This window comes from Perca flavescens, chromosome 11 (genome assembly GCF_004354835.1).
Source record: "Perca flavescens isolate YP-PL-M2 chromosome 11, PFLA_1.0, whole genome shotgun sequence".
NCBI lineage: Eukaryota > Metazoa > Chordata > Actinopteri > Perciformes > Percidae > Perca > Perca flavescens.
Genome location: NC_041341.1, coordinates 16482473 through 16500938, shown reverse-complemented (window position 1 = coordinate 16500938; position 18466 = coordinate 16482473). Strand labels below are relative to the sequence as shown.

General features: G+C 40.4%; 1 protein-coding gene and 2 long non-coding RNA genes across 3 annotated transcripts; all 3 read left to right on the top strand.

Moving 5' to 3' along the window:
* The first annotated feature begins 2334 nt into the window (after positions 1 to 2334).
* On the top strand, positions 2335 to 3369 carry sox1a (SRY-box transcription factor 1a). The gene has a single exon (XM_028591590.1). It carries the CDS (start codon positions 2335 to 2337, stop codon positions 3367 to 3369), a length of 1035 nt encoding a protein of 344 aa, XP_028447391.1.
* Positions 3370 to 6279: 2910 nt separating this feature from the next.
* LOC114564516 (uncharacterized) lies at positions 6280 to 16457 on the top strand. The gene is made up of 3 exons (XR_003693762.1): positions 6280 to 6405; positions 7127 to 7175; positions 15745 to 16457. It is a non-coding gene; the product is annotated as an uncharacterized LOC114564516 (long non-coding RNA).
* LOC114564515 (uncharacterized) lies at positions 8597 to 10039 on the top strand. The gene is made up of 3 exons (XR_003693761.1): positions 8597 to 9175; positions 9752 to 9816; positions 9949 to 10039. It is a non-coding gene; the product is annotated as an uncharacterized LOC114564515 (long non-coding RNA).
* Positions 16458 to 18466: the final 2009 nt, after the last annotated feature.

Below are 18466 nucleotides of genomic sequence, written 5' to 3'. Positions count from 1 at the left end.
AGTGCGCACATCCTGTTGCAGAGGCCGCGCACAAAGGAGCGAGGAGGATTGAAAAGAGTTTTGTTAAAAGAGGAGTGACTGATGGGGGATGACAGAGAGAGTAAACAGGGGCCAACGGGGTCCCGGTGTCCCTGTAAAGGCTAATCCTCTACAATCCTAAATCCACTCCACAATGAGAGTAACAAATAATAGCCTGATAATAATAATTATTATTATTATTATATTAATTTTGTCGATCGATCTTTAAATCTACACTGTGACAACAGTTTTTTTTATCAATCTACTTCATCAGATTGTTGGATTTTAACGATAGGATGCATTGTCTGTGACGTTTGCTTGAATTAATTTAGACCTAAGATAAGGGGGTCAATACTTAAAAAAAGTAGAACATATATTTTGTTGCCAAGAATATAATGTATATATTCGCTTGTATTACTGTAGGTATATTTGCCTATCTGGTTTGTTCAATACAATATGAATCCTTACTTTCAAATTTTAAAATATAGAAAACATGTTTAGTATTAGTATTAATATTGAGGCAGTTTAGGCTATCAGTGTTATTTACCTGTATTTATTATAAGAAGCCAGTGTACCGTCAGTACTGTATTGTTTTTCTTTTCTTTTTGATTGTTTATTTGTTTTTTGATCCGATTGCGTCACTGGCACTCACCGTCCTGTAAGGGTGTCATCATTACATTATCATCTTCCTCGGGCCTTAAGCCATATGGCCTGGACTACTGGAAACGTTTATTGACCATTGTGATATCCCGTTAACCCTATTACCAAAGACGCACGGATCTGTCCGAGTGATCCCACTCCCTCAGGCCCTAAACAGAGAGCTATATCAAGCTCAGCTCCAATTAAAAATAAAAACAGCAAAGAATGATAGAATGATTAAATCGTTAGTCTCGCCGCGGGAAGTGGTTTTCCGTTCTATTAGGGGTTGATTGGGCTTTTCAGGGGAGGTCAGCTGTGAAATCTGGATTATATGCCCCAACTCGAAAACACATCTATAGACCGGTTCCCTCTCACGGTTTACGAAATGGGAACTTGATGTTAAATAAGGGACCTAAAATGTATCAGCCACGTAAAAGAAAAAAAAGTCCTACACTAAAATGACATCAGCAGAGCAATTTACATGTCCTTTCTTTTAATCTTTAGCTGCACACACAGACATGGCCAAGACTCATTCACCATCGCCAGCAGACGGCGATAACGGTGCTTTGCCCCGGCAATTCCATGTCATTATTTGGCAATCCATCCTCAGGGGCTTCTCCTCTTAACCCAAGTTTTTCTTTAATAAATCTATTTCACATCATCTTCTGCAATGAATGTGTGTAATTTCTCTCTCTCTCTCTCTCTCTCTCTCTCTCTCTCTCTCTCTCTCTCTCTCTCTCTCTCTCTCTCTCTCTCTCTCGCCTACCATTACTACAAACCTTAATTACATACCTGGGAGGGAGAGAGAGAATGGTGGTCTGAAAAAAGGATTTTGAGGCGCTGGTTGAGCATCAAGTCGCCTGATATTAAATTGATTTCGGCAGACTGTAGTGTAATTCTAGTGCATACAAATACAGTTGAGCCCAGGCAGTATAGTATACAGTAATATAGTAATACAGTATATTTGAGAATAACCCGTTAAAGATGGGATGAAATGTTCTGAGTTCCAAGCACAAATATAAAGAGAAAGTGGAGACTAACAATAATGTTACCCAGACTTTCATTGAAGCCTGTGAATGTAAAAGCTGCTTGATATGAAAGAATTTTAAAGTGATTTTCAAAATACGGCAACCATCTGCACCCCGCTGAATCACTGCTAACAAATCTTAGTTATTTTTGTTTAGCTTTAAGTCTCTGAGAGCGTGTTTGGAAATTTCAAATGTCTTGCTATTTGTGGGATTGACCCTCCTTTCTGCCTCCTCCTTCTCCTCCTCCTCCGGTGTGTTCTTCCTCTATGGTCCTCTAGTCACCTGACCAAACGCCATGCAAATCACTCTGCTGCTAGAGCCTCATTGGCCGCTTGTGGCTCATTTAACCGCTGTCAGTGCGCATCATATGGCCGCCGCTTTAACCAACTTCTCAACTCCGACAGGGAAAGTAGCTCAATGCGCATTCTATCACAGTGGATGTGAACCAACCCAGGCGAAGACAGGGTGAAATACTGTTTGAGGAACATTTTATATCCTTTTTCGGATTATTTTTTATCTCGTATTTGAATCATTTGGGGTTAGAATATTTAATTTTGCAACCAAGTCATCCTGTGCGCACCCAATCTTGTGCGCGCCTATCTTGAAATAGACTTTTTCTCTGTTGGTGGCGAAGTTTAAAATCAGGTGAATGTATAGCATGATGATGGAAACTGACCTCCATTCCCCTGGCCCCCAAACGAACACTACCACGGGGCAAACGGGGCCGAACAGCGGGTCCAAAGCGAATCAGGAACGGGTGAAGAGACCGATGAACGCGTTCATGGTGTGGTCCCGTGGGCAGCGGAGAAAGATGGCACAGGAGAACCCCAAAATGCACAACTCAGAGATCAGCAAACGGCTTGGCGCCGAGTGGAAGGTGATGTCCGAGGCTGAGAAGCGCCCTTTCATCGACGAGGCGAAACGGTTGCGAGCTATGCACATGAAGGAGCATCCGGATTACAAGTACCGGCCAAGACGGAAGACCAAGACGCTGCTGAAAAAGGACAAATATTCCCTTGCCGGTGGACTGCTTTCTGGGCCCAGTGGGGGCGGTGGAGTTGGTTTAGGGGTCGGAATGAGTTCATCCGGGGTCGGGCAGAGGTTAGAGAGCCCCGTGGGTCACGTAGGCTCCGCCAGCTCCGGCTATGCGCACATGAACGGCTGGGCGAACGGTGCGTACTCGGGGCAGGTGGCTGCAGCCGCGGCGGCGGCAGCGATGATGCAGGAGGCTCAGCTAGCCTACAGCCAGCACCCGGGGAGCGGAGCGCACCACCACCACCACTCACACCACCATCACTCACACAACCCCCAGCCCATGCACCGCTACGACATGACAGCCCTGCAGTACAGCCCCATCTCGAACTCTCAGGGCTACATGAACACTTCTCCATCCGGCTACGGTGGGATCACCTACACACAGCACCAGGGCTCCGGCGTCTCCTCCTCAGCTGCCATGGGGACGTTAGGGTCGCTCGTGAAGTCGGAGCCGAGTGTAAGCCCTCCCGTCAGCAGCACACACTCACGGGGTCCTTGCCCCGGAGACTTGAGAGAGATGATAAGCATGTATTTACCGACCGGAGAGCCGGGGGACCCGTCAATGCAAAGTAGACTCCATGCCTTGCCGCAGCATTACCAGAGCGCCACGGCTGGAGTGAACGGGACGGTCCCTCTAACACACATTTAGAACTCACAGAATAATTGAAAACTGCAAACGAACACATAACCAAATATTTACCTCTTTTCTAAATAACCCCGGTCCCGAGAACTACCTGCATTTTGTACAGAATGTTTATGATATTGTAAATGAAGGGTAAATAGCAAATTCATCTCGGCTTTTTTTTTTTAATAGCCACCAGTGAAGTTATATAGCCTAACAAATATGATGCTGAGATATTGGTTATTGTGCTATCATCTTTTTTCTCCTTTACTTCACAGTCTTAGTTGAGGGTTACGCCAGTTTCACATGGGGGTATTTGGTTTAATTGTCTCATAATTTTGGGGGTTCTTGTAAGTTATTGAAAATGAGATAACGTGTCATAATTTTAAGAAAGTGCTTTAAAAGATATGGGAAAATCACATTCTTTAAACATTGTGTTCATTTGTAGAAGCCTGTGTCTTAATTCTTGGAAATCATCTCTTTTTATTGTAACACTCTAATTATTGTAAATTGTGAATAATTTTAATATTTCAAAGGATGACGGGCAACTGCTGTTGTAATTTAAGTGCTTTTCTGCAAGTGAAAAGCCCTGATATTGCAATGAAGAAGAATTGAATAAATTTCACCAGATGTTGCTTTGATTCTTAAGACAACGGTCTTAGATTGATTATTTTCACAATGTTTTTACAGGAGTGTTTTCACGTTTTAGGACACAAGAATATCATCAAGCGTCCTCTCGAGAAAAATAGCCACCTGTTTAAATTTTGACACCACAGATCCCACGAGCTTATAGCCTAATTGTCTGTGCGTAATTGTGCGTAAAAGATCCAGTCTGTAGGCCTCCGAGGAAACCATTTTGATAAGATGATGTTGTTTCATGGGCAAGACTTAAATGTGGGTAAAAATAATTGTATTTATAAATTATAAAAACCCTTTTTTCTATTTCAGTGGCGTGTAGGCCAAACAATATTCAAGTTATGATTATTTTAAGAATGCCAAGTTGGTGGCCCACATTATCCTTTCATATAAAAATGATTTCTTACACATTACATTACATTTTCTAAACAAATCTGAATATATAGAGTACGTGAATGCCTTATATGATAAACCACCTGTTAGTTTTATTAACAAAACCTCATTTATTAACGGGAAGAAGAGGTTTTACTTAATTATACTATTAACAAATCTAATTTCCCCTTGTAATTGCTTATTAGATGTGACTACATTTTATAGCATTTTAATCACATTTTCATTGAACCAATTTATACTTATTCTATTAATCAGTAAGTATATTTCTATTTTTTTAAAACGAATATCAAAGTTTTTACAGGCTTCCATTTCTTGATAAGATTACATTAGATTTTAAGATTTGTTCTTCAACAAAAATTAAACCGCCTATCAAAAGGCCATAGAATGTATTTGCTATATTGATTTTTTTAAATATGGGTTCATGTTAGACCTTTTAAAAAACTTGTAAATAATTATATAGATTAATGTCTTTTTGTTGCACTGAGAGAAATTGAGTTTGATGTAATTTCACTGCTTCTGTTCTGAACACTTGGCGTAAAACGTGAGACTTAGACGGGAAAAGTAAAGAAGAACAATATAAAAGCTAATGGACACTTTAGCGATAAAAGGATTGATTTAAAAAAAAATAAGATTCGTTTTTTTGTGATCTTTCACTTGATTTAGTTTATTTTATATCCACTGCCCTCGGGAGATTTTTAATCGCCCACCATATCTTCCTTTTGGCCTTTAAAATGTTTATACTTGAGAGGAAAAAACTGACATATGATATCTTAATTAATATATTGATAGCTACGTGATGACCAACAATAACCTACGTTGTCCTAAAAATCATAATTTCTTCTGCTGTAGTTTGGTTATCATGCAAATCAAATGAACAGAGTTCAAGGATAATAAATCACGATCTAAAAATATTTTTAATAACTGTTATTTACCCGGGTGTTTATCTCTATTGCGTCATATTTTAGTTTAGCTGTGAGGCGGTCGGAGTAATACTTAACAGAGTCAGGGAAGTTTAAGGGAACCGAGACAAATACATGAGGCACAAATGGGGATTTGAACAATAAATGCATGTTTATATATAATAAATGCACCACTAAAAGAGACTGGGAGGGGGGGAATATACCGTCTGTCATTGTAAAGGAAGAAAACAAATCTTAGTGCCACATCTTCCAAATATAAAACTCAGTTTCACTCTGCACAAAGCAGAGCATGGAATCATTCCAGATGTATTGCATACAGTAGGCTACATCCTCAACACGCACAACCAAAACCATACATGCTAACTGTTGCACAGACTGGACTAAAACTTCTCATTGGTCAAGCACGCTCGTGACAAGTAGTTTATGGGTTACTGATGACTCATCAGAATTTCAAAGCTGTAGATTTTGTTTGATTTTGGTACCTTTGTTAAAAACCACCTTCATTGCGGATCAGACGTGTTTAAGAAAAAAAGATCCCCATGTCGTTCAGATTATAAATCCTTTCAAAATAATGAAAAATTGTTCTGACTGTAGCTGGTTTTGACATGTACATGTTGATTGCCTGTAGGCCTCATAGATACAGGCTAATAGCCATACACATGCAAATGAGGGAAATGTATGCCTACTTAGGCATTTTGAAAAATCAATTAATCTCAAATACATAGTTAAAGGGTCTATTTCACACTGATGAAGACTTGCATGGTATGTCAATTAAACCTGTTAGGCCTCACAGTAAAGCGTGTAACGTCTGGCTGCGCATTAATCTGTTGAATAAAAATCAGAGGAACAATGTCTGGAAATTAGTTTAAATTCCAAAACCCAAAACATCCGCATGGAGACATCTCTCTGCACAACGGCGCGTAGCGTAGTATGGAATGGGATGGCCTCCTCGTGTGTTTTGCATCTGTTTCTATCTTATCTGTTGATGTGAAGAGATGCGGATTAACACTGAAAGCCCGGAGAGGCGGAGCGCGTCACGGCGCATCGCCAGGCTAAAAGAGGAGCGTTCTGGCAAATTTAACCCGAATAAATTACACCTTGAGGTGGAAGAGGGGTAAGTGTAGGGTGCAACGTAAAAGGCAGATGTCGCAGTGGTGTGTGTGTGTGTGTGTGTGTGTGTGTGTGTGTGTGTGTGTGTGTGTGTGTGTGTGTGTGTGTGTGTGTGTGTGCGTGAGTGTGTGTGCGTGTGTGCGCGTGTTCATGTGTTTAGCTGACCGGCCAATAAATCTCTCCACCGTGCGATACTCTTATCTTGTAGCCACCGATATATTCCGTGCTAGGAGGCCATCAGCTCCAGCGCACACTCGGTTGCTCGTAAAGCCCCGATCCCTTGCACTCCCTGTCCTAAATGGGGATAATTAGCGTCACTTTATCACGCCTCTGCATATTTTCTCCACGTCTACCCCCCTTTCCTAAAAAAATTACCAAGCAGGCTGCTCTCGTCGCCCGCTCTGTCACAGAAGATTATGGAGACAGATTGCACAGAGCAAATGTGCCGGGCGAGATTAGCGCGGAATAGAGAAAGCAACTGGGCCAATGAATTCCTCGGAAGGGCCTTATCGTGCAATTACACGTTGACATGTTTAACAATCTTGCTGCCTCTTAATCCTGCAGTGCTGACTATCTACCCACAGCTACCACGCTATATGCCGGCACACAGACTTAATGCACCGAAACGCAGCACAAATGTCCTGAAAGTTATGAGAAATTGCTTTATTTTCAAACTTTGGCACGCATTCAAACGCTTTTTTTATTTTCTATTTTTTATTTTTCAGATTTCTCCGTTGTTGGAATAGCATCTGCACTGGAACTTTTTGACAAAAGGTGATGTATTAAAATGAAAAAGATATATGTTTGGTTTATTGTTGACCATAAATCACTTAAACAACTAATGGAAAAGTGACAAAAAGTCAAGAGATGTTTGTTCAAGGTCCAGCCAGAGTGGCGATACCGCAAAAAGTGGCCGTTTTGTTCGGAGTTAAATGTAGACTTTTCCATCTCAATGCCCAACACACACTCACCACCACCCCATCCCGTCTCACCGCCCCCCTCCCCGTCCCTCATGTCTGGCGGTATATCGGGGCCTGTGTGGGAGTGATTGTGGAACGCCACTGTAGGAATTTGGCAGCGGCCGTGGTTTGGAGAGCCGCCCCACGCTGAGCCCCATTCAGCGGCCAGCGCGCTGTGAGGTTGGGAAGTTTTAGTCAGCCGTACAACTCAATGGCCCCCACAATGGCGATTACAAGCCCCAGCGCATTCCTGTAGGGACCTGGGAGCAGCGCAGGTGCGAGGGGGACCGGGTAACTCGTCAGAGAAGTGATAAAAACGGGACAGTGCTGGGGCCACACAAAACCAGCCACTCCACAGGAACCGGTGAGATTTTTGAGGAAGGAGGAGAAAGGAAAGAATAAGTTTGAAGAAGATGGAAGTTTAGGGGGTTGGGGTGCAGCATACTGAGTGGGCTCACTGTCCATCACTGAATGAAAAGAGAGGAGACTCTCAATCAGCAAGGATTTTACTGAGGTCATGAGTCCAAAGTCCCCCAGCACAAACCCACCCACTTATGAAAGTTTAACTAGCGATTAAATATCTCTATTTTAAAAAAAACAAACACACCATTTTATTTATTTATGTATTACGTGTTCAGTTATATTCCCATTAAACGTTATTATGGTCTAAATATTTCAAAGCTTTTTCTACGAATGTTATTCTGGTGAAAAATACTTTTAATACGTTTTGATTTTAAGAAACTTAGTCTGAAAGTATTAGAATCTCAAAAACCCAACATGTGTTGAAACAGAGTGTAAACTCCTGCTGTCAATAAACCCTCCAAATTCCCAAAAATGTTGGAGAAATTTAGGGGTTGTACTCAGTGGTATAGCTTCAGCCCGGTCGCTTCTATGAAACAAACAAGTGCTCTGAAAAATCTGCTGAAAATTAACAGCTTTTATATTCAATCTGCAAACTATTCAGAGTGTCCATACTGGATATAATTATAACTTTCACTTAATTTATTTTGTTTTCCCTATAATATTTGAAGAATATTTAAAGAAGGTCAAGATTTGTATGTGTTCAACAAGTCTGAACAACATAACAGATCTACATCGCCTTCCAAAACAATGCTTATGTATATTATTCATAGTTTTGATTTGCCACCTCTGTGCTTAAGAATGGTTAAAGCTGCACTAATCAACATATTTATAGGAAGAAGTTGATCAAATGGCTGTGTTAATCATTGAGGTCACTCATGGTGACAAATCCACCGGAACTTATCACCGAACTATGCAGTTCCTCTCATCTCTATCCGCCAATTTGCCTGTTTAAATTAACTATTTTGGTTGTCGTGCCCACTAACTCTCACCAACTTTATTGCTAGCCCCAGCAGGGAGTTTTTTTCGTCAAACCAGTTCTGATAAACCCACTACCCGTACTCTACCTGTCCAGCACCTGACAGCAGACGGACAAATTTAGCGACCATAGCTGGTGAACACAGGGGAGTATTTAGCAGCTAAAGAGACAAATGTTTCCCCTCCGGCAACAGGCAAAAGTTTGCTAAACTGTTTGCCAATTTTATAAGTTGATAACGTGTTGTGTTTTGCAGCTTGTTCCACTGCCCCCAAGTGGCCAAAAACGTATTCATGCAGCTTTAAGTGGAGTAGCAAATAGCTGCAGCACCGGAGGCTGCACTTTCACACATTTTCAGGATCACAATTCTAGGACCCTATCTAGAGGGCGGGTCTTGCAAAGAAAGCGAGTGGGATTCATAATGACGCAACAGGACCGCATTTCCACCAAAAATGGAAGAAGAGCACGTCAAGCCAAGTGTGAGTAACATTAGCTACTGATTGTGAATAACGTTATTTTTATTTGTTTAACGTTACTGTGAAAACCGTTGGTGTCTTGAATTGGACAGTAAAGTAACGGTAGCTGTGTAGCCGAAGTGTGAGTGAGTTAACTAACATAAACATTCTATTAAACGTCTTAAAGTTCCTAACGTTACAATCATCGTTAGCTTGCTTGCTAACTGTTAGCCTAAAGTATTTGTTTAATGAAACGTAACACTTTAGCTATCTTTGGTGAGCCCAACTAGGTGTATTATATTACTTGTTAACTTTATGACTATAATAATTAATTATAGCCGGCACCTTACTTCAAAAGATATAAATGCCTGTCGTTAGGATTGGTCTTCACTGTCTTCAGTGTACGTGACTTGTTTAATGTTCATTGTTATACCTGGGACTTTTCAGTTTTTTTTCACACAATGTCATGCAATCTTTATCAACTATTCACTAATATAAGTTAAGACCTTAATTAAGAAGTAGTAATGAATGCATCTTTTTTAAGTGTTACCAATATGTTTATAACCCATCACTGATTATGTTGTCCACTTACTATTTCAGTGAAGTGGAGGAATTCTGCAGACGATCGAAAAACAAATGAGAAAAGAAGACCACTCAATTAAAAGGTAGTGCTCTTAACTTCTTCATAATGTGGATTTCAATATTGAAGGGTCAGGAAAAGTCAAATGTTAATAAAATGTAATTTATATTGTTTTCTTGCATCTCTCTGTCTCTCTGTCTCTCTCTCTCTCTCTCAGAAACGGCAGACAAGAAATAATTAAAACGGTCATTCTCCTGTTTGTCTGTATTTCATTTGGAAATTGCCAAAATTAAAAACTTTTTGACTTATTTGCTTGCTTTTTTTCTTTGTTGGGGGGTGGGTTGTGCAATGTGTTTAATATATTGTTCTCAATTTAAATACATTTTGCCCAACATGCAACTCTAAGCAACAAAGTTGAATTGCAAGACAGAAAGTGGTATCTGGGTGGAAAAACCTTTTTAAACTTAATATTTGGACAGAAAGTAGCTTTTTGATGGAATTAACCTTTTAACCCTTGAGAAACTAGGGTCCTAGAAATGCAGTCCTGAAAACGCAGCCTCTGGTACGGCGCTGGAGTAAAGAAAAAACGGTAACACTTTACTTGAAGGTATCTACATAACAGTGACATGACACTGTCATGAACACATGCCACTGTCATGACACAGTCATGACCATAGACTGTATATTAATGGACAGCGCATGTGTGGCGTCACCCATTGGTTTGTGGAGATCTGCTATCCGTCGTTAAGTTTCCCGTTACGGGCACAGCCATCCTGGTTGCGGATGTGATGATTTTAGACGAGAGGGAGTGAGGGAGAAGCCACGTTGCGTTACACACTTTCACTGGCAATCACATCATAGCCACGCCCTAAAACACCCCCTGCTTTATCGGCAGTTTTAAAATCAACAAGACCATAATTCAAAAAATGAACATCATTCTGTGTTGCAGAAGACTTAAAACTAGCGATTGAGACCATAAACTCATTATGAAAATGTTTACTAAGGTAATAAATCAAGTGAGAAGTGGATCACTTTCTCATAGACTTCTACAGAAACCAAACTCCTTTTGCAACCGCACGTGTCGCCCCCTGCTGGAATTCAGATAGAATGCAGGTTTAAGGCACTTCCGCATTTGCAGCACTTTGCCAAACCCGGATGCGTTGTCCATTAATATTGACAGTCTATGGTCATGATGACACATGAACCCTAACCCTAACTATAACTTGTTATGACAAAAACCAAATGACACTTACTAAAAAAAGCATTATGTCATAAACGTTTATGAGTTGTTTATAATGTTTATGACACGTTCATCATGACAGTGTCATATCACTCTTATGTAGATACCTTCAAGTAAAGTGTAACCGAAAAAACTAAGGTCCTGAAAATGCGGTCATATAAATGTGGTCCTGAACATGCAGCCTCCGGTACTGCAGGAACATACTATTGTTTAAGTGTAGGCAGCTATAAACATCTTGGTTAAGATTAGGTAAAGATCATGTGTAAAAGAAACCAATGTTGGCAGTTCGTAGGAGGAACAGCAGTCTCCAATGTCAGAGTCAAACACTTTGTATGGCTTTCAGTGTCCGAGTTGTGTGTTTTATATGCCAAACCATCCACCCCAAGCTTCTATGACTTCTTCAAATATTAAGCAAATAAAATCAGTAGTATACACACAGGTTTATAACCAAAGATACAGATGGTTTTATTGCACACAACTATGAGCTACTGGTAAGAGTGGGATTTATTTTAATAGCAGCACTACAACTAGTGCAAGCAGCACAACGACAAGTTGATTTTTGCTGCCCTTAAAATGCTGTTTGGTATTTTTGTGTTTGGTGCAGAGATGGCACACAGGCGAGAAGAAAGGTGCAAAGAAGTGGGCATTTCATTAAATTCTTTGTGTTTTTTGTGGTGATTAGTCTCGCACTGCCAGACCTATCTTAACAGCGCTGTGTCAGCGCTGGAGAAAAGTCTGGCTGCACCGGTTAACATTCTGGGCTAGGGGGAAAAACATTCTGGCTTGTTTTTATTTCTTTATACCAATCACAATTGTCTTGGGCAGCGCAATGCCCCGGATGCAGCAGCAGTGCCCTTGCAAAATAGATATCGGAGATAGTGGAAGGTTAAGGAGAATGCCAGCTGAAATAGGTGGCCAATGGCAGACTTTATCCCTACGGTCAGTGAGTCAGACTAGGTGGTAATTGAGTCTTTGACATTGCACTGACAACAGATGTCTCTCAGCTGAATATGAAGTGATTCTTCCGTCAAAAATGTCAAACTAAATACTAAAAGGAAATTTGCCACACAAACAGAAAAATATAAACAATTTTGTTTTTAGGTAGCATTACATGTACATGTGGTATTAGCAGGAATGTCAGTAAAGCAGTCTGTATTGATCTGTGAAAACCTCTTTCAGTCACTAGGCTAGCAGGACGACATACAGTATATGATAAACCTCCAGTTTAAGAAGTGCCATCATCATGCACAATGATCCAGTGTGTTCAAATCATGTGGGTGCTACCAAATAACCCCACTCACCTCCACACATATCAACCTGGTGGCTAACAGCTCAGTATTCTCTTAGTTCATGCAGGAGATGCCGGACTCATTAATCATGTGCGCCATGGCCTCCTTTCCAACCTCCCTGGAAAAATAGCATTTTGTGTTTTATTCTCAAAATGCAATTTTATATAGTAGTTATATGAAGTGAATTATTTGAATTATTTGAATTAACTGAACATTCTTTTCACCATTATTGATGTAAAAAGCTTAAACATATTGTTGCTATTATTTATCTATATATATAATAGATAAATATTATATAATTTATATTTTATTGAAGCCTAGAAGAGAGTCAGCAACTGCATATAACAAAAATTCCGTTTATACAATTTTAGATCGCTATGTGTTGCAAAATAAAACTGGCAACGAAAACAGAATGACATGCTCTCCGCAAACAAACTCAGTTGCAGAAGCCACCATCTGCCCTTGGCGGCAGATGTTTTCAGGTCTTGCTGCTCTGCACCGTCACAACAATGGTACTCTCTCGAAACCAAATGTCTCTTCATTGGGTGTGCCATTTTTGCCATATCCCCTCGTGATTAACACAACTTTATTAGTGGTATGAAACCAGTAACGTGACTGGCTGAGAGGTTAGTGATTATTTACCATATCCTTCAATTTAAATTGTACTTTACCCATATATTTTGTATACAGCGCTGCAGCTCTTAGCATGTGTCTTGGAAAACTGGAGTTTATTACAACTTGGATTTTTACTTTTGTAGCTCTGGTCGTCAGTTCTATTAACATTGAACTCACCAAAGTAATTGATGAGATCTCCGAATGCAGGTAAGTTGCAAAAAAATAAGTCCAACAAGGCAAGAAACACAAGCAGTCAGACAATCAGACAAGACCCCAAGGACGAGTAATCAGTATAACTAGAGCAAGGGTACCTCTTGTCCCCCACCAGAGTATCATAATGAAGTGGCATGGATCGCATGAGAATGACCCGCACTGGACTACCTTGTTGGACTCACATAAATCTATAATATGTGACATGAAAAGGCACATGAACAATGAAGTATCTCCTATGAAGACAAAATCAGTCATTTGCCATTTAAAAACGTATGCTGTGAATCAGAAGAATTATCACAGGAGCGTGGGTCTCCATGTGCCTTTTTCAGTTCAGTCAAACACTTTGATACCAGTCATCCGAGGCAAGCGAACAACAAGGAGGGGTCACACCATAAGTTTTAAGTATCCTCTGCAATCCTCCTAATTTGTATGCTTGAAGGAAGGATCTTTGGCCCAGTATTCACTGTTTTTTTTTCTCTTTCAACATGAGTGGCTACACAAAGAGTTTCTTTCATGTAGACAAACAAACTTAAGGGTTGTTTGACAACGCTGGTCGGACTACTACAGGTGCCCATGAGCAAAAGTAGACATCAAGAATAAAATGTCAATTACGTGAAGTGGCTTCCTGTGGCTTCCTTCCTCACTTAACATACACAATAGACCCTGAGTCGGAATTGCATAACCAGAATTTTTTATTATCGCTTGCAAGAGTAATTCTTTTTTCAGACTGACCTAAATGTATAATCCGCATATTAAACGGCGCCTCCTGCAGACTACTATTACTTTCTTTCTTACTGCTTTGTTTTTCCATATCTCCCATTTGAACATGTATAATTTCAGCAGGTGAAATGCTTTAATTCAGTTTCTCTGTGAGTAGATGTCTGTTTTTTGCCGTGCTAGTATGGATGGCAATGTTTGTTGGTTGGTCCACCACTTTGGTCCAGACTGAAGTATCTCAAAAACTATTAAATCTTGTCATGAAATTTTGTTCAGACATTCCTGGTCCCCAGAGGATGAATCCTAATGATTTTGCAAATCCCGACTTTTACTCTGGCGCCACCAACAGGTCAAGGTTTCCACTGATCCAGTGAAATATCTCAACATCTACAAGATAGATTTACACAACATTTTGTGTTCATGGTTCATGGCTCATGGCGGGAGCATAAAGTAAATACAGAAAGAAGGTCCTGTGTGCATATTTTGTATCTCCATGGTCAAACCAGCTCATTTCATTTAAATAATTTCCCTGTCATTGTTTGGCGAGCAACGTTACTACATCTGCTCTGCTCAACCAGACTTCGCTCTGTCGGCATCTGTGTCCAACCGACAGCTGGTTTGACCACAGAAATGCGACTGAAGGCGAGCTGGACCGCAGTCTATTTCACACCTGACTACAGGAGCCATTTAGTTTAGACTTGTGGAATACACATATTTGGGGCATCTAGGTGGGATCACCTTTTCACCACAAACCAATCACTCCAGAGTTACTTTGAACGCGTTTGGTGGACATCCACATTCTACTTGACTTCTAAGGTGATTTTGCTGCACCTGTATCCAACAAATCTGAATCTGAAACTCCAAGAATATAAATTTATTGATTTTGCTATACTACAGGCAGAAAGGACTATAGCTCTCATTTGGTTAAAAATTGTATTTGCAATGAAAATTAATAAAAAAACGATTGGATGGATAGCTACAAAAATTGTTACACAATTGCCACTTAAAAATTGCCTGTTAACAGGTGAATCTGTCCTATCTCTACGATCCATCCCATATAATGCGTACGCATGTTTAGCGTGTTAGTATTTTCATTGTGAGAGTGTTAGCTTGCTGAGGTTAGCGTTTTGCTCAAAGCATCCCTGTACCAAAGTAGAGCTTTCTTGTTCTTATACACATTGCAACCGGCTCACCGACAGTCTTATACTCTCGCTGACTCTCACTAACTCGACAATTCACTCAATAGAGTGTGGTGTTCAACACACCTGCAGTGTTTCTCTATCACTGGCTCGCACACATGCGTTCCCACCAGATGCTGTAAAGGATTTCTTCTCCTCTGTGGCAGGTGATCATTCTCGGTGCAGTAGAGAATGAGGTTAATGTGGGGTCAAAGAGTTCAAATAAGAAACAGCAGTTTTATAGTGCCTGCTGCATGCTGATAGCTATTAGAACCAGCTGACCTTTAAACTCTGCAGGGTCAAGTGATCAACAAACTGGGTCGTTTAGATAGGTCAGATTGGAACAAGTGAAAGATGTGTATGTCACAGCAATATGTCCAAGAGGTACAGATAAATTGTTCTTAATGATTATAAACCTACTCAATTTGTTTCCAGAGCCATTAGATTGTTGTCAGCTATCAGGCTGTTCAAAGTGTGGGATAAATTTGAATAATTTGTAATTGAATTGATAACCTGCTGGCTATTATGTTTTCAGCTAATTGAACAATGTTCTTATGTGTCTCTTTCTATCTGTGAATATATACAGTACATGTACATATTGTGCATTTGTTATATTATAAAACTATATATGAAACTATAGTGTTCTGTTTGCTCTGTTCTGCTGTGTCTTTATTTATTGACTTTTGACATTTGATATCCCTACGAATCAATATCCTCTCTTTGTCCATCTCCCTCTTTCTCTGTCTGTCTCTTTCTTCCAGCAAACTGTCCATCATGGCTATCACCAGTGGACATGGATCACTGTGGGGCCTGTGATTAACAGATAGCACCTCGTCTCCTCTGCTGGCAGGCCATCATTACGGAAAGCACTAGAAGATAGGTGCTGTGGGCGAAGAGACCTTTAGGAAAATGTCAGCGACAGTCAGAGCCCCAAATTTCCTCTATTCACTCTTTCCCATGTGGTGCTAAACCCCTTAATTACACAACCCATTTCTCCTATTGCCTAATGTATCTAAATACAGTGTCTGATTTCAGAGCATGTGGAGATTTTATTTTATCTTATGTGGCTGTTAAATAAAAAAAATAAAAAAATAAACAACCACAGCCGTATATTTCACCCATTTCAGCAAAGAACAAAAAAACACCCAGCTCCCCTTTCCCATTCCCTTTCACTGGAGCCAGCTTCTCTGTCTTAATACTCTTAGTCCCTCAGTTGGCATGTTTTCCAAGAACCCGCTGCATTTTCAGATTTGTAAAATCCGTCAAAATGCCTGTAATGAATATTTCTACAGCAGTGAGTGTATTTAATGTGCTGTGTGACCAGCCCAATAAGAAACCTGTACTGATCTGGCACTAGGAACCAGAGTGTCAGTAGACAGAAGCCTCAGTCAGTGTAGAAAACAGTATAAAACAGATAATTTTCATTCAAACACAAACCTCTTTTATCAAGAGAAGCTGAAAGGAAAACATTTATTATTCACATATCATCTTAGGTGTCAATTAACATCTTTCTAGTGCATGAAGCTACATGTCATGTATATTTCTATTTTAAATTTTCAAAAAAGAAACTACTATTAGTAATTCTTTCTTCATGGATTAACGTCATCTTGTGAGCCAGGTCTTTGTTATATGCTTACAATGTACGGTGTGGTTTACTGTTGTCTTAGCTTTTGCTGAAAAAAAGAGAAAACATATTAAATAAAATATTGCATCTTATTGCTGCCTAAGACAAAAAATATTGTGCTTCCTGTCCTTTTTTCACATCCAATTTGGGAAGTAAATTAACACTTCAAAGTGAGAAGTTATTGGAAAGTTTTAATGTTTAAACTATGTATTAATTTCAAGGCCTAAATGTGCCCTCAATTATTTTACCATTGCCCCTAAGTAATTGATTTTAAGTAGAGAGAAAGAGAGAGGTGGGGGGTGATCTGTGTTGATGTGCGAAAACCACAAAAGCCAACAAATGAAAAATAACTAACAGCATAATTGCTATGGTGACCTCACTCTTTTTTCAGCAAGGCATTTTGCTAACCTCAAAGTTAGGCCCATAATAACACTAGTTGTTTCACCGCTGGCTGTGATCATTTATATTTTGTCCACTTGCTCAGCCTCTTGGTCTGTCGTTGACTCGTTCAGGTATGTGCAGCAGGCGCACAAAGGCAAACACTTGTGAGACTTGAGTCCAGCAGTGTGTTGTGTTTGCTGAGGTAAAGACTCAGTGAACAGACACAGACAGAACATGTACGGGGACTAGATAATGAGTATCTCAGGTGACTACATGCAGTGATTACCAGGTTGCTGGTGTTATAGGAACTATATCACATAAACATACACCCCCACTCTGTGCACACACAAACACACACATTCAGACACACACACACACACACACACACACACACACACACACACACACACACACACACACTCTTGAGAGATCCTTGGTTATCACACCCTTCCAGATTGTTCTGAACTACTTATGGAAAACACACACACACACACACACATCTCAAGATGTGGCCACTCTTGCCAATATGAGCCCAGTGTTAAGAACAGTTGTTGTTGTCGTTGTCGTCGTGTGGTTTTTTTTTAGCATCTCTAAATTCCTAGCGTTGCTAAGGTGCTTTGGGAGGGGATTAACAGAGGCTGGCGCCGATGAGCAAGCCTTGCAGATTTCCAACTAGCAGGAAAAAGACAAAGAAAGAGGGGAAGGAGGAAAAACAGCAGTGGGTTAGACAACAGGGAAATGGCAGTAACAGCTTGTGTAAACATGATGACTTGAGAGAGGTAAAGAGGTAGAAATGAATGAGGGCTGAGAAATGGAAAGTGAGACTAAATAACAAGTATCCTTAAGAGGAGGCCTCAACTTTCACACAGATGAGGCAGAAGAGACTCTCCCCTTCGCTCTTTCTCTATGTCCTCTTTCCTTTTTCTCTGAATCTGCTGAATTTTTCTTTACCCTGTCTCTCTACATATCTCCATCTCCTTGCTCTTTTTTTAATGTGCTCTCTCCTCTCTATTTCTTCCTATCTCTTTATTCCCCCAAGGGGCAGTAGTTTCGGATCCAGACATTTTTGTCTTTCTTTCTCTCTGTCACAACTTCAAACAGCGGCGGCGTTCAGGTCATACTGATGTGCCCGGAGCATCAGTGACTGCGCCGTCTCAGGTGAACGTCTCCCAGCGTGTCCTTAATGACACTCTCTCCCTTTCTCCCATCTCGCTGCTTTTAATTAGTGTAGTGAGCAGTGGAGGCAGCAAAGACAGCTGAGCCACATTTACCAATTATCAACCTGCTCGTAGGTGCCTCTGCGACGGCAAAGCAATGCTTTTAATACTTCTGCGGTTGAAAAAAAACACAATTATTCATAAACTGACTCGTAACAATAGAGCATGTCTTGATTTTCACTAAATCCCTGGATACATGCTCAGAGAAGAAATCAGAATGTATTTTCTACGAGTGAAATCTCCATTAGCCAAAGAAGGCAA